The sequence below is a fragment of the Papilio polytes genome, unplaced genomic scaffold (genome assembly GCF_000836215.1).
Source record: "Papilio polytes unplaced genomic scaffold, Ppol_1.0 DF821733.1, whole genome shotgun sequence".
Taxonomy (NCBI): domain Eukaryota; kingdom Metazoa; phylum Arthropoda; class Insecta; order Lepidoptera; family Papilionidae; genus Papilio; species Papilio polytes.
Genome location: NW_013527471.1, coordinates 1,683,306 through 1,706,026, shown reverse-complemented (window position 1 = coordinate 1,706,026; position 22,721 = coordinate 1,683,306). Strand labels below are relative to the sequence as shown.

The window sequence follows — 22,721 nt, the reverse complement described above, 5'->3', positions numbered from 1 at the left end:
GGCGGAGTTATGCCGTAACACACATAAAAAAAAAAAAAAATATACCGACGAATTGAATACCTCCTTCTTTTGGGAAGTCGGTCAAAAACGGGAACATAGCACTCTGTCTATTTACGGATGAGGCAGGATTGTATGCTTAACAACTTAAAGTTTGCTACTGAAACTTTAAAGTGCTTCGTTGCATACTAAGTTATCTATTTTAATCCCGTTTTCACGTAAAATAAAAACTTTTCATCCCAATTTATTAAATACCAATGAAAATGTATTTTGTATGTTTTAAAAGAGGAGGCAAACGACCGGAAATACCAAGGTGATCGATGCTGGACATCCGCAATAACATAGGCACACCTTTGACTGAACTATCGCACAACTGTTATGCGATTGTCGATTGTTTTGCAGCCTTCAACTGTTTACTTTCACAACTAAAACTCGAGTAGTATACGTACCCACATATAAGCTCACAGAAATCAAAGCGCGACTAAACAATTGTGCGATATTTTAGTCAAACGTGTGCGTCCTTAGGTTTCGTTTTAGGCAATAAAAACTCACAATTATAATGCCCATTCAAATACAATTTCCGAACTGAAGTTAGTATTGAAATTTCCATTTCGTCAACTATTTCCAATTCGCATTTTCCTTCCGGCAAACAGTTGAACCAAACTTCGAAGTTGACTGTATTTGACTTAGTAATTACATTTAGGAAACAATTAAGGCTGCCATTTTAACTTTCTGAGAAATAAGTTTCAGAATACAATTAGTTTATTAATTTATTAAAATCTAAAAGTCCAATTAGTTGCGATTTAGGATTACCAGTGTGGATCTTGATTTGTTAAGGACTATCTGTTGCCCGTGACTTCGTCCGCGTGGAATTAATACCAAAACTCCCGTCAGACATTAACGGTCAGACGGTGGCAGGCTCTAATAAATAGGTTACTTTCCCACAGACAGAGTTGTAGGGGTAAGCTAGTATTTGACATAAAATTTAAAAAATTAACTTTTATAATTAAATCGAATAACTAGATCGCTTATTTTTAACAAGGTCAAAACAATTACGATTATTTCATTATGTCCAACAAAACATTGCGACATTACGATACGCTTTGTATGTTTTTCGTAACTCTGTTGACCTTATTATGTGAGAATAAGAGCGAGGTGTCTACATCGTTTTGAAGACAATTTGGTATTAAAATTAAATGACCTCTCTAAAGAGATTCCCAACCTTTTTACATTGTCCTCTTTGAACATTTGACTACAGGTTTTGATGAATTTTTGCTCGTTCGTTTCTTCTACTCTTGAATCCCGCCCTTATACACTCGTCCGGTTTTCTAAACTCTAAGAGTTTGTCATTCACTAAATGTATTTACCCGAAGTTTTTACGATGAAGGAAAACGTAATGCAACATGTACATATCGGCAAAGAAATTCAAAGATTGGACCAACCAAACCGCACTTGAAAAAACCAAATTTCACTGGGCCAGCTTAGTTGATAATGGCCTAGTCACCTCTATCTTGGGGTAAGCACCGAGCTCGGTGAGGATAGTTTAGTGAGGTGATGATGAATAGAAGACAGATGGAAAATCTTTACTAAACTCTTAAAAAAAATAAAAACCATGCCAAGCTGTGTAATACAGAAACGAGATATGACGGACTGTCATTCTTAAGGCAGGCTATTAGTCCGAATTTTATAAACGCTTATCTCCAGTAATTGTTTCAGAATTTCACTTACAAGATTTTAAAACAACGTCAACTTCACTTAGGAAAATATTCAACGTTTTTAGATACACTTAAGACAAAGTAGAAGCGAACGAAAATATCTTCAAGTAGAGAATCAAAAGGTACAAGATCGCAACGAGTCGACAGCGTCTATTTTAATCTACGTTAAGAGTTTCGTATCCCGCTATTATAGGGTTGTCAGAAACTCACACACGAATAATTTAAAATTTTATTCTTAAATCTTTACTTCTCTATTAATAAGAATTTTAGAAATTGCCAATTCTAAAATCCATATCATTACAGTCGAAAACCACAGTTAGTTATCTCTTTTGCTTATACATCAAATAATTTGATGATATCTATACTTACTTAATATTATAAAGAAGAAAGATTTGTGTTTTTGGATTTTTGTGTGTATTGAAATAACTCAAAATCTACTGGACCGATTACAAAAATTCTTTCACCATTAAAATGCTACGTTATCAGTGAGTAACATAGGTTTCGAGTTTCGAGCAACAGCTAGTCCAATAATATATTAAAAACCTCTACAAAAAGTTTGCTGTGACAGAATAAGAAATTGTAGCAAACTTGCCAAAAAAACCTCTACAAAAGGTGGACTGCAAAGTTTCAAACTTGCTATTAACTTTTTAAAATCTTATTTTGACACCCCTAAACATCCATAAGTACAGGGAAGGTTTTCCAGCTCAATGCACTCACCTCGGCAGAGACAGGCTCTTTATTGCTAACGTGAAGCCTTGCCATGTGAAAGTAGGAATTTTACTAAACTTTATACACGAAGTTTTATATGGAATACATTCATTTCAATCACACTATTTTATATAGCTTTCGCCCGTGACTCTGTACGCGTGGAATTAAAAAACAAAAGTAAAGCCTCTGTGTTCATCCAAACTATGCTCTACATCTACGCCTTTCATTGACATCCGTTAAGCAGTTTAGGTTACAAACTCTCATAAACATTTATCCATCTAAACTGCGAAAGAGAATATTTTTAACACATTTTTATTTATAATATTAGTAAGATATAATAAAAAAGACCCCTTCGTCGTCAATCTCCGGTTGAGAACACTCCCCTGGTTGCCTCAGCCAGTATCGGTATTCTCGGCGTTGACATATCGAGTGACGTTCAGTTTCGCGGTCATCTGGAAGACAAGGCCAAGCTGGTTTCCAAAAAGCTGGGTGTGCTCAGTAGGGCGAAGCAGTATTTCCAGCCCGGCCACCGCCTACTACTTTACAAGGCGCAAGTTCGGCCCCACATGGAGTACTGCTCGCACCTCTGGGCGGGAGCACCCCAATACCAGCTTCTTCCATTTGACCGCATACAACGGAGAGCGACTCGAATCGTCAACGACCGAGCTCTTACCGATCGGCTAGATCCTCTGGCCTTGTGGAGGGACGTCAGTTCCCTCTGCGTCTTTTACCGCATTTACCACGGGGAGTGTTCCGAGGAGTTGTTTGGAGCGATTCCTGCCGCCGAGTTTCGTCATCGGACGACACGACAGACCGCCAGGTACCATCCTCACCATCTCGATGGCTGGCATTCCACAACCGTGCGGTTTTCGCGGAACTTTCTGCCCCGCACAGCCGCGTTGTGGAACGGTCTGTCCTCGGCGGTATTTCCAAACCAATACGACTTAGGGTCCTTCAAGAAGCGAGCCTATCATTTCCCCAAAGGCCGGCAACGCATCTGTAGTTCCTCTGGTGTTGCGGATGTCCATGGGTGTCGTTGACCACCTTGGTGTACACGCCGCTCGTTTGCCCCCTTTTACTATAAAAAAAAAATAGAAACACGAATAAGAAATAATTTACGCATGTGCGAGTTTAGTTTGACTGTCAATAATCGCTTACTGTGATGGACCTCCGAAGGGTCTTAGATTATTCGATATCTTCAAACGCTAATATTAGAAATTTTTAAACATTATTTATAGTACAATGTTAAACTCGTAAAAACGTATTCCATGTACATTTTACCACAATAACTCTATCGAGGTAAAAACTCCGAGCAAACGGTGCATCAAACCTTGAACTTACAGATAAAATACGTAGGAAAACAATTACCAAGTTATTTCACAACACAAAACAAACGAAAGTGTACCTTATTGTTTAGACAATAATGGTTTCAATGACTGAAACAGATAGCGGTACAAGTAAAGGTAGTTCAATGGCTTCAAGCAAAAAATGAGCGAGCAAGCGTTAAGGTAGGGACTTGGCTAGGGTTGCCATATCGAAGAAACAGAAAAATGTCCTATATTTTATCATTTGGTCTTATAGACTCTTAAGGCAGTGTACTGAAACGACTTAAATATGTAACAACATTAAAGGCCACTATTTCGAAATCTATTAAAATGTTGACGTCAAAAGCGTAATATTAAAGACTAGCTGTTCCCATGCGGCTCCATCCGCATAGAAATGTAAAAACTTTATTTTATTGTTTACATTTGTCAAATTATCAATGGTAAATGACTTGACAAACCACGGCAACCTTACTTCCTAGATGTTGGTAGCAATTTATGGTCTCATTCCCACATTAGAATTTTTATCCAAAATATTTACCCCCTAAGTTTAATGGCGTTAAAATATATAACCTAAAGCGTGACGTAAGTGTAGGGCTTTTTATTAAAAAAAGGATTATTCAGAAACATGCTGTAATTGCTGAGATCTTAGGCAACAAAGAAGTGTGTGTTTACGCTTTATTATAATAGTATAGATTCGTTTCAGTATTCGGCCTTTAAAGGTTTATGTATACAATGCTTATCGTTCAAGACTGAATCATTATTCCATCTAAGGATAACTTTGTACATGAATTCTAAGCCTGAAAGTTCCCAAACTGTTCTCGTAAACTGGTTTTAGGAAATCCCACTTCTTCTACAATTTATAATTCCTCAACTTTATTGCTTGATATGGACATCCGATGTCATCTGTGAGTTTTGTAGTATCTAAATTGTCCTTAACTGTACAAAAGCGAAAGAAGTGTGGTTACTCTAGTCACATTTGGATAAAGGACTAAATACTTTTCCTGATTATAAAAATGGTTGACAACCTTGTTAATTAAAAATGGGATTAAAAGTATATTTGATGAAAGCGGCCGGGAGCCAGCGAGGCGTGACAACGAGCTCGCCGGATCTAGGTCATCGGTTTATCTAGTCACGTATACCTACAAATAGATTAAAACATAGTTTACTTAAGTTAAGGGGGGGGGGGCTAAAAACGCGGCGGTAAGTGACAAGCTGAAGACATCAGCTGAGCCTTCTCCGTTTTGCCAAGAATTTTTTTTATTTCATTGATATTTTTTGTAAATTTTGTTTTTTTTTTCTGATATTTTTGGTCAATAAATAGTGTTTTTTTTATTTATTTTATATATGTCAGGCATTCAAATATTATTGTTATCAACATTGAGTTTTATATGAAGAGTCAATACAACAACCGTATCCGTATATATGCTTAGATCTTTAAAATTACGCATCGGATTTTGATGCAGTTTTCAATATCTATACTATTGTTATAAAAAGGGAAAGATTTGTATTTTTGTATGTATTGAAATAACTCAAAAACTACTGGACGGATTTAATAATTCTTACACCATTAGAAAGCTACGTTATCAGTGAGTAACATAGGCTATATTTTGTATAATTTCTTTTTAATTTCATGCGTGCGAAGTCGCGAGCAACAGCTGGTTTAAAAATAATAATTTAATTGTACCGTTTCGTGTCGTCATCTGGCAAACATCATTGTAATTCGTAATTAAGATTTTGAGAGCGTGAATATTTTATTTTTGAAGCGGAATCTAACTCGATGCCATTGAAAAACAAATTACGGCTCAGAGGGGACCGGATTTGAATAAACCGAGTCGCTGATTATACTTTACAATTTTTGTGTCTATTGCTTTTGTCTTCGTTCTTTTCATAAATTACTGCGACCTCGAAATCGGTCACAGTAAAAAAACACGGAATATCGTATCTTTATGGTTTAGAAATTGACTAAGTATAGTAAAATAGAAATCTTGATAAACTTTCAAACGAAACTCGGTGGCCTCCCAATCCGGTAATAATAACGAAGTAACGGCTCCCCCCGAGGCTCCTGAGGGAGCCCTCGAGCTCAGTTACTCATAAACGAGGTTTAGGCTAAGCGCCATGCGCTCGGCCACCTCAAGCCCGGTGAATCTGTAAATGCCTCTTCAAGGCAAACAGTGGCCATCCAGTCACAAAAAAAATTACAAACGAAATAAAAGTATCGATAGATTTTGTGAAAGATATGCGTGACACTAAAGAAAAAATGCCTGCAGGAGATTTAAATAACCAGCTTTCGTCCGCGATTCCATCCATACGGAATAAAAAAAACTTAGTAGCCTATGCGTTCTTTCAGACTATTCTCTGCAATGCCAAATTTCATCAATATGTGTTGAGTAGTTTAGGCTACAAACTCTAACAATCATCTATACTTTCGCATTTATAATATTAGTAAGATTATCTTATAGTTCTCTTTTAGTTGGCTATAATTTTGTTTTAAATTGAAAGCAGATCTTTCCTTGATGCAATTGCAACAAAATAAATGAAGATAGTGAGAGAGAGGCACTGTATAACAGACACAAACTTCTAAGACACCATGTTGATGGATTTCGGTCTGCTTTGACCGAGCCACTGACGGACCTAGCAGACGAAGTCAGCTACATGGTGTTAAAGGCTTTGTAGCAATTTGTTAATACTATTATTGGTTTTTATTTATTTTTCACTTTATTATTTTGTATTGTGTTTGTTTATAATTGTATTGTTTCAGTATTTAGTTTAAGGTATTATGGGACTGACATGTTTTAAGGAACCAAAATCCCTTTCAAAAATAAAGAGAAAAAAAATGTAGATAATAATTAAATAGGAAATTGTAAGGAAAGAGAAATAGTAGAAAGTGTTAACAAAGACATAGTGGCCGCAGTTAATCTTATTAAAACAACACGACTGTATAATGAAGAGAAACAGACTTGGAACAAAATGGATTTCTTTTATCTATCTAATTGAATTAGGTGTTGTAATAGACGTACTTTTTCCTGTAACAGAGTCTATAATGGAACACAAATTACTTAAAAAACAATACATACCTTGTTTTAACTATAATAAGGTTAACACTCACGACTAGTTTCGAACTGGGGGTTTATCTGAAGATTTTTTTAATAATTAGCTATCTTACTTCTTACACAATTATACGAAAGTTTATATGGATGGATGGATGGATGTTTGTAGCCTAAACTGGTAAACTGATCTTGATGAAAGGTAGAGGGTACTTACTTTTGTTTTTTTATGTCACTCGGACTGAGTCGCGGGCGAAAGCTAGTTATAATAATTTTTCACGACTGTTTAAACAATTTAATAGTGTTTTTTTACTAATTATGATTTTTCTAACCAGGAATCTTAACGGAAAATTATGTCATCACCTATCTGCTCACATGCGTCTATTGAGGAAAAATGTTTTAGCGGTTTGGCGGGATTTCTTGGGAAAAATTGAACAAACAATTTATTCATGTCAGTGATAGATCGTAAAACCTGTCTATTTGTATTTTACCTAGAATTGTTCAGGGTATAAAATCGTCGAATTACAAGTTTTCGTTGTATTGAAATGGTTTCCTTGTTTGCAGGTCGCTCGGGGTCGCCGGTCGCCATGGCAGCCGGGTTCCAAACACACCCCTGAAACCAACGGGTAAGTTATCAATGACTGAAATCTAAGTTATTGTACAAGGTTAATGTTAATTATATATTGAGTTGGACTTATTTATGACGTTTTTTTAACCAAAAACTAAGTTTTTTTTATCATATGTACTAAAATTAAGGTATAAATTTACAACGTAAACAACTTTTTTATAACTTTATCTAAACTAATATTATAAAGAGGTAAGATTTGTATTTTTGTATGTATTGAAATAACTCAAAAAGTACTAGGTCGATTTTAATTATTTCACCATTAAAAGCGTTATCATTGAGTAACATAGCCTATGTTTTTTTTTCATTTCACGTGGACAAGTCGCGAGCAACAGCTGGTTTTTCATATTTCATTTACCTCATAAAATTAAAACATAATATTACAGCTGGTAACCCTGATAAAAAGAAAGTAATGAGTACGAGTTTCAAGTTTCATCCGCGTACCGCATTTCCTTTACGTTATTTCCTCTTGTAATACTATCAGTGGGATATTGAAATACACACGGAATTAAATAAAGAAGAAAGAATTAAATACCAATCTATACTTCTATACTATTATAATAAAGCGTAAACACACACTTCTTTGTTGCCTAAGATGTCAGCAATCACAGCATATTTACGAATAACTCTTTTTTTAATGAAAAGCCCTACACTTACGTCTTGCTTTAAGCTATATATTTTCACCCTAATGTGGGAAAGAGACCATAAGTTGTTGCCAACATCAAGAAAGCAAAATTGGCCCAGTATTTTTTGAGTTATTTACATAAATACATAAATCTAAAAATACAAATCTTTCCTCTTTATAATATTAGTATAAACTAGCTTTGACCCACGGTTCCGTCCCCGAGGAATAAAAAATACTTGTATGCCAAATTTCATCCATAAAAACTATAGCATTTACGTTGTTAATGAATAAATTACCCTATATATCCTGTTCTTTAAAATACCAACTGACTCGGAAGCTCTTAGCCTCTACACATAAAATGGAATCAACCTATTACTCTGGCGAGCACACCTGCTCTTAGTTAGATATTCAAGGCTTGTTGCATATTTTATAACAATAATCCTGATATCTATAGAGTTGTTGCAAAGTTGACCCAAAATTGTAATTTATATACGACTAGCTTTCGCCCGCGACTACGTCCGCGTGAAATAAAAAAAACAAAAGTAAGTAGCCTATGTGTTCTTCCAAACTATGTTCTACACCTATGCCAAGTTTCGTGGACATTAAGTCGTTTAGCCTACAAACTCTAACAAACATCCATCTATCTAAACTTTCGCATTTATAATATAAGTAAGAAGTAAGATTTCTAATACCTACAACATATATTAAAGTCATAAATAGGAAGAGAAAATTTTTAATGTTCATCTAACAGATTTTTTTAATTGATAGTTCCTTTATGAAAGTTACAAAATACGTGATTCCAAAACAATGAAACAATATTAAGAGCGCACACTTTTTTTTTATAATATAAGGTGCAAACGAGCAAGCGGCCACCTGAATCCACCGAAATGGAAAGCGACCGCTGCTCATAGACATCCGCAATTGCAGGTGCGCTGCCTACACTTGGAACTAAACTATCGCAGAACTGTTTAGTCTCGGTTTGATTCCTATAAGCTATGGAGGTGCACACTCGATTTTTAGTTGTGCAAAAACAGTTTTGAATTTGCTGCGAAACAATCGACAATCGCACAATTGCTAGTTAAGTTTTAGTTTGTTACCTCTTCGTATAAAAACTCGTTTCTTAACAAATTTAATGTATGTATTTAAAGCGATTCTTTGTTCATCCGTTGCCTTGACCCCCTTACTGGATAATCGGAATTCCCAAACAAACTCCAGGTGTTTGGGTTATTTTTGTCTTTGTTTAAACGATGTGTTTAATTTACTAGAGCGTCGGTGGCTCAGTGGTTTAAGCTCTTGACTTGTGATCTATAGGTCTTGGGTTCGAATCCCGCCATGTACCAATGTGATTTTCGATTTTTCATATGTACATAATTTGCCCTACGTTCTTACGGTGAAGGAAAACATCGTGATGCAACCTGCGCATATCGGCGAAGAAATTCAAAGATATGTGTGAAGTCAACACCCCGCAGTGGGCCAGCGTGGTTGACTATGGCCTAGTCACTCCTTACTTAGGCTCCGAGCCTCTCGGTAGGGACTTATAGTGAGCTGGTGATGATGATGATGTTTAATTTCTCTTTACAAGGTCTTTAAGGTTCATTAATACGTGTGCTACTTTTCTATGTTACTATCCACCGTTACTAAAACGACATTTATTGCCGGGTTTTTAGTTCGATAATTTTATTAACGTTTCCGAACTACGTAATTTTTACTCTTAAAGTTAACTAATGAATAACTAGGTATAAGGTAAATGGAAACTTCAGCAACTTAGCATTAAATATTTAACAGCGTCTTAAATAATAGGGCCGCTTTTAAAGATTCCATTTATATGTTGACGTCTGTTAGTTACTAACATTAGTTTCAGTTTTGTGACTGAATGGCCACTGTTTGCCTTGAAGACGCATTTACAGATTCACCGGGCTTGAAGTGGCCGAGCGCATGGCGCTTAGCCTAAACCTCGTTTATGAGTAAGTTAGTCTCAGTATTAGGCCGTGTTTGTGTTGTATATACAACAGGAAAAAGGCTCATTTAAGTCACATATTAAAGTCCAAGTTTGAAGAACTTTTTCAGCAAATTTGCTTATATAAAAATGTCAAAAAATAGACGGTTTGGGCTCACTTAAATATTGTTATCCTTGCTTAATAATGTAGTAATAATATCCTATTATTATTTTTTTCAAGACGTCCATAATTATTAAGAAATAAGCAATAATGTTTGTTCATCTATAAGTTTAACGCTTAAGCTTTCGGAGATTTATTAAAGTTATATTGCTTTACGAATGAATACACAAAAGAATTTTCCACTCCATTGAAATTCTTTATAAACGTGCACTATATAAAAATTGTGAACCCCTCTCGGGGGCCCTTGTGCCTAGTCACTCCATAGAGCGTCCACCGAAGCGATCTAAGAGCTCGGTGGCCTCCCAATCCGGTAATAATAACGAAGGAACGGCTCGTGCCGAGGCTCCTGAGGGAGCCCTCGAGCTTAGTTACTCATAAACGAGGTTTAGGCAAAGCGCAATCTGCGCTCGGCCACCTCAAGCCCGGTGAATCAGTAAATGCCTCAAGGCCAACAGTGGCGATTCAGTCACAAAAAAAAGTTGTGTTGAAGTACGAATAACAATACAGTCATTTCACAACTGACTAGAAATAAATCTTACACCTTAAAAATATAAACTGACTATAATAACAATCTATCGGTAACATTTCGCATTTATTTTTTTCCTTCTTACACAGTTTTATTATCTCTTAATCACCAAGACAATTCGTGACTCAAGAAAAATAAACCAAACTTCTAACAATAGCACGCAATACTATCAACAAACCCAGTTCCCAAACCAAGTAATATTTCAGTTTCTGAACTTTGCAACGTTTTAGCATTGCAAGGGTTATGTAATCTTGCAACTGCTCGTTTTCTATTTCATGCAACCATCATATGATTTAGTATTTAGTTGGATAAAGCTTTTTATTAATGAAAATCTCCCCGCACTCGAGGTTACTAAAGGTAATACTAAGCTATTTGATCCTTGAGATCGATACAAAAAAGGATTTTAAAGTTACTTCTTACTAATATTATAAATGCGCAAGTTTAGATGGATGGATGTAAGAGTTTGTAGTCTAAACAGTTGAACGGATTCGATGAAATTTGGCATTGATGAAGCGGACAGTCTGTAAGAACACATAGGGTACTTAGTTTTTAATTCCACGTGGACTGAGTCGCGGGTGAAAGCTAGTATCTAAATAATTATTTATCTTATATATGTATCAAGAATTATCGCATTAGAGGCTGATGTAATCCATTTAGGTCGGGAACGGAGCCTTTCAAACGTAAACAACTTGCGGCTTAACACAAGTTACGTGTACCCGTGTTTACATTTAATCCATCTCTGTTTATACAACTAGCGTATCCTCGCGACTCCGTCCGGATTTAAAATAACTTAGTAACCTACATGTTTGTTAAGACTATCCTCTACATCGATGCCAATCATCAACTTTCACCTGCAAACTCTAAAAACATCAATACATACATCTAAACTTTAGTATCTTACTAATATTATAAACTAGCTTTCGCCCGCAACTCCGTCTGCGCGGAATTAAAATAAAACAAAAGTGAGTAGCCTATGTGTTCTTCCAGACTATCCTCTACATCTATACCAAATTTCATCGAAATCCGTTCAGCAGTTTAGGCTACAAACTCTAACAAACATCTATCTATCCGTCCATCTAAACTTTCGCATTTATAATATTAGTATGATGAATTCGAAAGTTTAGATGGATGTTTGTTCGTAGCCTAAACTGCTGAACGGATCTCGATGAAATTTGGCATAGATCTAGAGCATAATCTGGAAGAACACATAGGCTACTTACTATTGTTTTTTTTTAATTCCACGCGGATGGAGTTGAGTTCTCACTAATGTTATAAATTGCAAGCTTTCGCCCGCAACTCGGTACGCATGGAATGTAAAATAAAAAAAACAAAAGCAAGTAGCCTATGCGGTGGTCCAGACAATCCTCTATATTTATGCCAAATTTCATCGAGATCCGTTAAGCAGTTTAGGCTACAAACTACGAGTATAACAAACATCAATCCATCTTAACTTTCGCATTTATAATGTTACTAAGATCAAGATGGTAAGATAACTTTTACGGGTATAAAAGCTCGAGTTAAATTTAATGTAGGATAATATATTCGGGTCATTTCACACGACGTGTTAATGGTATATCTATCTCTTTCCCCCGTGCCTCTCACTCGCGGGACCTTCGCGCAGCATCCGTATCGATCGGGACAATGTCCTTGACTTCCAATGCGCAGACCCTGACCTTGCGAAGTAACGCGGGAACTCCGATTAGTGATAACGTTAGAACATTGCTTTTTAATGATTTGATTGTCTTATAGCATCTTTCTTCGGATTATTTCTAACCGTCACCCTGCTCTGTCCCCACTTGAGAATAAGTTTCTTCCGTCCCACCTTTTAGTCCCACTTACACCAATAAGGTGACAAATGGAACCGTTATGGAATGAAATTATTTCCAACTGTCCCCTCGTCGCACAAGGTGGGACGGATGAAACTTTTTATTCTCATCTGTCTCCACCTGGGGACAGAGCGGAATGACGGTTGGGAATAATCCCTTACTTCTTAATGATGTAATAAATGCAGAGTTTAGATAAATGTTCGTTAGTTTGTAGCCTAAACTGTTGAATGGATCTCGATGTTTAGCACAGATGTTGAATAGTCTAGAAGGACAAGTAGCCTTCTTACTTTGTTTTTAATTCCACGAGAAATTCCAGGCGAAAGCTAGTATAAATTCTTAAAAGGTCTGATAAGATCTCTATTGAAAGGAGACGGTTAGCTCTCCCCTTGACAATGATGGAACACATAAATTGGTTAAGACACAACTTGACTACATTTTTTTTAAATCCCCGATATCAAAATAAGGTCTGATAAGATGTTTTTCGCATTTCATATGTTTACTCAAAGTAGGTTTTGACCTCCAGCATAAGAAGATGTTATCATCGCCTGCTGTCTTCACCTTCTAACTGCTTGATCTTGCTTGATATTTAGCGTATATGGTAGTTCATTGATCTCAGTTACTACAGGATCTAATATGTTGCAGGGCGGGCGGATGTCGGGCGGCGGCGCGGGGCTGATGTCCTGCGTGCGCGAGGGCTCTCTGGAGCCGCCTTACCGACCGCCGCAGCACACCTCCAATGGTAAGTGTTATACTTTGTACAACCAAATTTGATTTTCACTTGTCGAATATTGTACAGTAAGAACGGTAAACTAGTGCACAATTTTTGTGTGATTGTCGATTGTTTTGTAGCTACTTCAACTGTTTTTGTATAACTAAAAATCTAGTAGTGCGCACCATATTACCTTATAAGATTAAAATAGAAACTAAATAGTTGTGCGATAGTTTAGTCAAAGGTCAAATTTAGCATAAATGTTTGATTTGACAATTTCTTGACGAAGCAAAGGCGGATCCAGATTTGGCGCCGGGGTGAGGGAGTCACATAGTCGTGGTCGAGTCTGTCAAACTCTTGACCAACCAGCTTAGGGGGGAGTCATGACCCCCATGACCCCTTGCCCCGATCCGCCGTTGTGACGTAGGTTTTGAGCTTCAAACAGATAGAGAAAGAAAAAACTTCGGTGTATTTTGTGTGATGATTCTTATCTTAGTAGTGATGTGTGTGTGTTCCAGGCGAAGGTCGGACGGGTCGCTTCTTACGGGGGCTGCGGCGCATGTTCCGGCGACGCAGCGCCGCGCGCGCCCCTCACGCCCCCCACGCGGAGCCTGACCCGAAGAGCAGCTCGACCAGCGAACTGCTTGATGCTGAGAGGCATGCGCGCAGAAAGTCAGTTGACACTTGATGTTACATGTAACGTTACATCAAAGATATTTAACAAGTATATAGACTAGACAGTGAACAACATTTTTCACCGGTAACTTCTTTGATAGGTACTATGTTAGTTGTCAAATATAGTACACAATCTCTTGTCCTTGTATTGACATTTTACAAAATTATAATAAGCTCCAGCTGTTATAAAATAAACAAAACAGTGTTGCAAAATAAAATTTAAATACAATTAATTATGTACCTGTGGTTTTGAGGATCTAACAATAGATGGTGTTAGTGAGGATCATGCGAAAAATATCTAAAGTGATGTGTTACCTATGCTTCTTGTATATATTTTTTGAATTTCTTTGCATTACGTTACCCATACTTACTACCTCATCTCATAATTTTTAGTGTTCATTTTTACCCACATATTGTATATGTTTACATTTTTATATAAACTTTTTTTTTTATAATATAAGATGGCAAACGAGCAAGCGGCCACCATCCACTGAAATGGAAAGCGACCGCTGCCCATAAACATCTGCAATTGCAGATGCGTTGCCTACCCTTGATTGACGGAGGAGGAGACGCACATAAAGAGGAAATTTTCCCTTCCTATGCGTCTCCTCCACCGTCAAATCCACTTTTTCTTCCCATCCTTTCCTTTTAAGAAAAGGGTGGAAAGGAAGAAGTAATATAAACTTTTATTTTAATACACTCTAGAATGCGAAATAAACTCGTTTAGCATACAAAAAAGTGCACAATTGCTTAAAATTATAAACCCTTTTTAAACGCTGTCTAAACATTTTCTATGCATCCGTTCAATAAAGTCGAGTACTGTCTAGACGTGACACATCACTTATGTCTACACTTTTATGTTAATACAATTTGTGTAGTTGTCACCCAAACTAACAAAGACGTAGAACTTAAGGGTGTGTGTGCATTGTAAACTTTTTAATGCGAAATAGAGTTGTAACAAAGGGTTTGTTTTGCGTTTCTATCGATAATGTAGTCGTGATACGGTTAAAATGTTTAACTATCTATTGTTTATTAATATACTAGCTTTTGCCCGCGACTAAATTGCGTGGTATTAAAAAAAAGTGAATAGGCGATGTGTCCATCTCAATTACCCTCTACATTTATACCAAATTTCATCTAAATCCATTCAGCCGTTTAGGCTACAAACTCTAACATCCATCCATCTAAACTTTCGCATTTATAATATTAAAGTAAGTAAGATAAAAGAGTACAAATTAAATATTTGTTATTGCATTCTAATTGCAGTTTTCCGCGTTGCAAAAACTCATAGTGTGTACTTCCCCTAATTACTTCCGAGTGGCTGCATCCGCATAAAAGTGTCAAGGGACACGGTCTATCTCTTTTCCAAAATAAATCAAAGAGTCGTCTTTTGTCATTATTCAATCACTTTAGTGTTCTTTTGTTAAAAGGGCTTTTAGATTAGTACTTAGTGCATACTAAGGTTTGATATTTTGTACTTGAATTACCTTGTTCGAACACGACACTATTTTTCTTTCCAGTTTAACAGGCGAAAAATATAATTCTTATTGTTTTTGACCAGAGAACTTTGTAGCCTAACCAAGAAAAAATCTTGTCGAAGGCGCTCCAATCGGATTCTTTAGTAGATATGTCAATCTATATCTGTCTATACTAATATTATAAAGAGGAAAGGTTAGGATTTTTGGATTTTTGTATGTATTGAAATAACTCAACTAGTGGGCCGATTTCAAAAACTCTTTCACTATTACAAAGCTACGTTATCAGTAACATAGGCTATATTTTTTAATTTCACGCGGGCGAAGTCGCGAGCAACAGCTAGATACGTAAAGAATTTAGTGGCATAGTTTCCCTCAATATAGAGTTTATATTTCTGATCAAACTATACAATACATTGGTTATCTTTACATAAATTTCAAGTTTCAGTTGTAAATGTTAAGTCAAATTAATGTATATTTTGTCCGCAGAGAGGGCGCTTACGGCAGCGGGCTGTCTGTGTCCCATGACTCGGTGTTCACTGGTGAAAGGTCCGGTGATGAATCGGGTGACGAACGGCCCGGGACCCTCGGGATTGCGCAGGTCGCAGCCTCGCATAGGGTAAGTCATTATAAGTACATCAGCTGTTCTTATGTTTACGACAATATTTTTTAGTTCTGTTTTATGAATAATTCTAATTGGTTAATGAAATGTTGCTGTCACCGTTTGATTGTAAATTTCGCCGATTTATTATATATCTGATTATGAAGTATGCAGAAAAAACATTCTGATATTCTTTTTGTTTTATTTACTGTAATGTGTGTAAGAAAATTCCGAACGTTCACTTCTAAGTTACTAGCGACATCTATTATTCTAAATAGTTTTTAAGATTATTCTGATAATTCAAAACCTTTCTTAATTTTTTTTAATGTTTAGGTTTTAAATAAATATTAGATGTGTTTGAATGGTGTTATTCATTACATTTTTTTTACATTATTTATTTTCAAAAACGTGAATATCCAGTATGTAACTAACTATAACTGTAAATCGCGCCATCTATTGTTGATTTCTAAAACTAATAAAAGGTAAGCTTTATCAAAATTCAAATTACTTCATATTTAAGTAACCGAAATTAAATTATAATTGCCATTATTACGTAATAATCGTTGTAGACTTTCAGTTTCGAAAGTTATTCATAAAATTACACTGTCATCTTTAGAAACTCAAGTACACGTACAACTACACGTACTCGAATCTGAATGATTTGTAAATATTCCAACTTAAGTAATATCGATAATATTAAATTGAACATACTTTCACTTAGTTGTATGTCGCATATGAGTATGCAAATTATTAAGGAAACAAAGATCCTAATAAAATATATCTTACTTCTTACTTATCTATCTATACTAATATTATAAAGAGGAAAGATTTGTATTTTTGTATGTTTTGAAATAACTCAAAAACTACTAGGCCGATTTTAAAAATTCTCTCAAATTTAGAAAGGTAATTATTCTGTGAGTGTCATAGGGTATATTTTTTCTATTTATTTTATATCACGCGGGCGTAATCGCGAGCAACAGCTAGTAATATTATAAATGCGAAAGTTTAGATGGATGGATGTTTGTTAGAGTTTCTAGCATAAACGGATGAACTGATTTGGATGAAATTGGACATAGATGTAGAGCATAGTCTGAAAGAACATAGGTTACTCATTTTTGTTTTTTAATTCCACGCGGACGAAGTCGCGGTCGTAAGCTACTTAATAAGTTTTTGCACATCAATTTAATTTAGTAATTGAAAAGTGAAAAAGTACTTTTATTCATATTATGAAAATCTTTCCCAAGTTAAACATCTATCTTCGGTCATATTTATTTAACGAATTCTCTTATAATAGTATCAACAATATCAAAGTGTCATTTAAACGACATATTACACGTTCTTGACCTGTTTACCCGATGTAATGAAACGGATTGAAGGTTTGGATACAATATCAAAGGTTCACGCAACAGTGATCACCATTCACGCTGAACATGGAAACTGAACTATTTACGTACGATGGATAAACTAAATTAACCTAATATAATCCAGAATAATAGACAGAAATACATCTTCTGGATAACCTCTTACTTCTACTCTTATGTACTATTCCCGTGCGACATCCGCATGAAATGATAAAAACTTTATTTTACTGTTTCCATCTGTCATATTCTCAATTGCAAATGTCAATTACTGTTACCATAATAATCTTGCTTCTGAAATGTTGGTAATAGTTTATGGTCCCTTCCCACATGAAGGTTTTTTCAATTTATTGGCCCCCTAAGTTTAATAGCTTGAAAATATAAAAAGCGTGACGTAAGTGTAGGGCTTTTTATTAAAAAAGAATTATTCGAAATTGTGCTGTGATTGCTGGCATATTACGCCACGAAATAGTGTGTTTACGATTTATTATATTAGTATACATACAGATTGAAATCAATAGAAAAGATAAATTATAACAAAATAATTCCAACATTTTTATCTTCATAAGTGTAGCCTTACCGATTTTAACCTTGCCAGTACCTTATGGATGAATAAACCGATTTTTAAACCAAGAGCTAACATTAATTAACAATAACTTAATATAGAAATATATTTGAGGTTATTGAACCTTTATAACTAAAGCTAAGTGATTTTATAATGTAATACTAAGCGTACAGTCGGGGAATTACGCGGTGTTCCACTTCAGGAAAAAATGCCTTGTTCATTACAACTAGACAAACTCTACCTACATGTAATTAGACAGCAGTGAGTGCAAACCAAGGTATAATAAAAACAAACAAGCCTTACATTACTTTTCGTACAGATATATTTATAAGCGTATTTTTGTACCGCGTCTCGTTTTAAAATGCAGAAAAATCGTAGCTTTTCTTGTGGAACACCACCAGTTTCCCTAATTGTACCTACATTTATGTACACTTGTGTTGTGCACACACGCACAAACCGCACAGACGGGCTCTTTTCCTGTCTGGCGATGTTGAGTCATTTCCCTTATTACCAGATATCTTTCCAGTTTTATTTTATTTCGTTTTACGTTATTAATACTAATATTATTAATGCGAAAGTTTAGATGAATGGATGGATTTATGTACCATAAACGACTGAACGGATCTCGGTGGAATTTGGTACAGATGTAGAGCATAGTCTGGAAGAACACGTAGGCTACATGTTTTTTTTTAATTTCACGCGAACAGAGTCGAGGGCGTAAGCTAGTTATTCAATAATCGTGATATAAAATGTTGAAGACAAATTTCCTATTTGGAAAAAAATACTTTACTACAAATGCAAAAGACGTATGGATGGATTTATTATCGCAAATTATCCTTTATATTCAAATATTTTGTTAACTTTAACGTAAATCGAATATTTTCATAATGCACATTGTTATTATAGTCAGATTATAAAATGACAGAATTAAAAATTTAACGGTAACATACATTTATTAGGAATTAAATCAGCTTACAGTAATTTATTAGTACTTTGTAATTTATTTACTTCTAATAGAATTACTAAGTACGTATGTTTTCCTTTAAAGTTATAAATAAACACACAATACGAGTTTGTCTGCGATGACGTCATCGAAGCTCTAACACTGCGCTTTGTGCTTAAGCTTGCGTAAGATGCACTCTTATATAACCGTGGGTTTACACTAATGTAACATTCGTAACAAAACTCACTGATAGAAAACTAATATGTTTATGGGTGTGCTATAAAAACCTATACTAATAAAATATTTGATTTTTTTTTGTTTCAAATATGCTTTATAGTTGAAACATTTGGTTACAATTTACGTTAATTTTAGTTATGGTTTTAATCTAATTTAATCTATATACTGCAGTTAATTGGTCAATAAAATCTTCAATGTATCTACACTAAGGACCACTTAACTGCCGTTAATATTTAATGGAATTACTATTATTAAATAATACCAGTGATCGTTTGATTCTGCGTTCAGATGGGATGACTCAGTCGGCATCTTCGAGCGCGCGACGCGGTCGCCTCTCGTTGTTATTTCGAAAAAACTTTTCGCGTTCCGTGCAACTGTTCTTTTTTCAAATCTGTGTTTATAAGTTGACAGTATTTTTATTCTAAAGAGGTTTTATTTAAAATTTATTTAATCTATTGATTTATAAATGTGGTTTTTAATTATGTAATTGTTAATATAATTGTTGATTTTAAGAAAATGTTGTTAGTTGTTTGTTATGTATATTAGTGTGTTTAAATTTCTTTATAAGTTAATTTGGTTAGCTTTATTAAGGCGTTAAAGGGGCTTATTGGTTATGAGTCATGTTTTGCCGGCGACAAATCAATAACGAACTGGTTGTGACATTGAGATGTATGTAAAAGTTTACGACTGAATGGCTCTGTTTTAGTTATACTAATCTGTAATGACGATTTGGTTTTAAATGTAATTTTTTTACACTATGACATGTTTTATTTTTTTAATATACTAGCTGTTGCTTGCGATTTCTCTCTCGTGAAATTAAAAAATAGCCTACGTTATTCACAGATAAATAACCTTTTTAAGGCTGAAAGAATTTTTAAAATCGGCCAAGTAGTTTTTGAGTTATTTCAATATATACAAAAACAAAAATCTTTCCTCTTTATAATATTTTGTATGTCTTTGTATTAGTCGTAATTTCAAAATATCAAAAATTTCATTTGAAAAACTATAATTTAGCCTAGCTCAAGGATATATTAAGCACTTGTTGATTGTTTAAATAAATTCAATATTAAAAATATCCTGTACAAGTTGTTCAAAACATGTAGAATTCTTGACGTTTACAACCGGTTTTATCGGTTTTTTTATTAAATAATTGGGCTTCGGATCGTTTGCAAATTGCTAATAAAATATGCAATAAAATTCATCATGCTTGTGGATTTAGTAAACCAAACTTCCTAATAATAAATCAAAATTGTTTACTTTAGTTTTTGTATAACCTTCTTACCAATATTATAAATGTGATAGTTTAGATGGATGGATGTTTGTTAGAGTTTGTAGATTAAACGGCTGAACGGATTTCGATTAACTTTGGCATTTTAGAGGATAGTATGGAAGAACACATAGGCTATTCACTTTTGTTTTTTTCAATTCCACACGAACGGAGTCACGGGCGAAAGCTAGTTAATAAATGTCATTTAAATAAATATCTGCATATCTATACTCAGAGTTGGATTCTACAATAAGAGGTATACATATTTCGTACATTAAATCTACATTAAGTAGTTCTTAAATTAATATTAAACTATTCTGAGAGCGACGGAAAGATAAAATTTGTTTTCTAAAGTAATGTCAGTCTGAAATTTTTGGTCGTTTATTTTAATTACTAGTTGTTGCTCGCGATTTCACCCGTATGAAATATTGAAAAAAAAAACATAATATAGTTACTCACTGATAACGCAGCATTTTAATGGTGAAAGAATTTTTGAAATTGGTCTAGTAGTTTTTGAGTTATTTCAATACATACAAAAATACAAACCTTTCCTCTTTATAATATTAGAATAGATTACTTAAGTTATTCAAACAGATATCATTAAGATAAGATAAGGGATAAGATACGAAATGAATATATTACAGGAAGTTTGAGAGTAGCCTCAGTGGTTGAGAAAATAAGGAGTAAAAGGTTAGTGTGGTATGGGCATGTTATGAGAAGGGATGAATCGCATGTGACAAGAAGGATGTTAGTTATGAATGTGGAGGGGTACATCGGTAGAGGTAGACTTAGAAAGAGATGGATGGATTGCGTGAAAGGTGACATGATCAAGAAGGGAGTGATGACTGAGATGACGGATGATAGAATGCTTTGGAGGACGAAAACTCGGTGCGCCGACCCTACGGGAGTAGGATAAGGCAGCGGAGATGAAACAGATATCATTAAGTCAACTTTTTCTAAGTTATTTGAAGCTATTTTAGAAAGGATTAAAATATTATAAGACCTCAGCTGTTCTGGTCTTAAATAGGTTATTAAAACACGGATTTTGTTTTATAAAGAAATGCTATAATTTATACCACGAGCGAAGTTTTAATAAACCAGAAACAAAAGAAGTCTTAATAAAAAATGAAGACGGAATATTTTTGTTTGTGAAGAATTCTTTTTAATTTCGTCTTGGATTATGATTAATTAACTAAAAGAAAGTTAGTTAAGGAATTAGATTTATATTATTTTTTAATTAAACATAGGGAAAAGAAAATTTTAAAAAAAAAACAACTTTATCTTACTAATATAAATGTGAAAGTTTAGATGGATGGATGTTTGTTAGAGTTTGTAGCCTAAATGGCTTAACGGATTTCGATGAAATTTGTTATAGATGGAGAGAATAGTCTGGAAAAACACATAGGCTACTCACATTTTTTTTTAATTCCACGCGGACGGAGTCGCGGGCGAAAGCTAGTAATAAATAAGTGTGGTAGAATCTTTGAATGACTAAGTCCTTTCGTGTAAATGATAATAATAATAGTCAAAACTAAGTCTGCTAACATAACTACAGTATGTTTATCGAAAACATTAATATTAAGGTCTTTTACATATATTGCGGAGAGCAAAAGGCTCTGCATCCTCTACCTTGACCTGACTTTCGACCCGCACTTGACCCACATTTTAAATGCATAAAAATGCGCTGAACTTTTACGTGGAATTTGGAACTGCATTTCTGTTTAAAAATTTAAACTTTAAGCTTTTAGTATTAATCCTTTAAGCTCTCTAACTTTAAGCTTAACACACTTTTAACAGAACAGTTTAGTTATACAAATATAAATACTAAGGTTAGTAAAAGTATGTGAATATTTATTTATTACCTACACAGTCCATCGCTTGTATAAATCAGAAAAAAATTAGTTACAGTTAGAAGATAATTTAAACTAACTGTGCATTAACAAATTAAAAATTCTCTAACGATACTGTAATATATCGTACTTTATGGTCTGCCGATTTGTTAAGTTGCCTACTTACTACTTAGTCTCAATTTATGCTTAAATTACATGTCAGTGACCGATGAGAATTTATTCTGATAGCGAAAAAAAATTTGCTCAATTTCCTCAACCCTTATCCGTATAATCTTTTGTAAGTCCAGTAATTAAGTAATTTGTGAATGTAAATGTTATATCTATTAAGTGTAAGGTTCTGTAGTAACATTAATGAATTCTCTCTGTAATTAAAAGTCATTATGAACTTGCCCTTGTCCCTACGGAGGGTCAGCACAATGTACTTGTGTGTAAACAGTGTTTAAACAGTGGTAGTGCCCGCTTTAACATCTTCGCACGAATGGGCCGGCTCGCCCGGTGTAATACCACGACCACACAGAAAACAGGCGTGAAGT

General features: G+C 34.8%; 1 protein-coding gene across 2 annotated transcripts in view; it reads left to right on the top strand.

The window, feature by feature from the left end:
* Window positions 1-22,721, top strand: part of LOC106108275 — a 96,397-nt gene that overhangs the window by 38,501 nt on the left and 35,175 nt on the right. Inside the window, exons 2-5 of one of the 2 annotated variants that reach the window (XM_013289387.1) lie at window positions 7,354-7,415; window positions 13,151-13,247; window positions 13,736-13,889; window positions 15,857-15,986. In XM_013289387.1, coding sequence (XP_013144841.1) covers window positions 13,160-13,247; window positions 13,736-13,889; window positions 15,857-15,986 — 372 coding nt within the window. In that variant the 5' untranslated portion in view covers window positions 7,354-7,415; window positions 13,151-13,159. Of the gene's footprint in view, window positions 1-7,353; window positions 7,416-13,150; window positions 13,248-13,735; window positions 13,890-15,856; window positions 15,987-19,388; window positions 19,501-22,721 lie in introns of those variants that run through there. The other variant, XM_013289388.1, reaches the window with a different exon arrangement.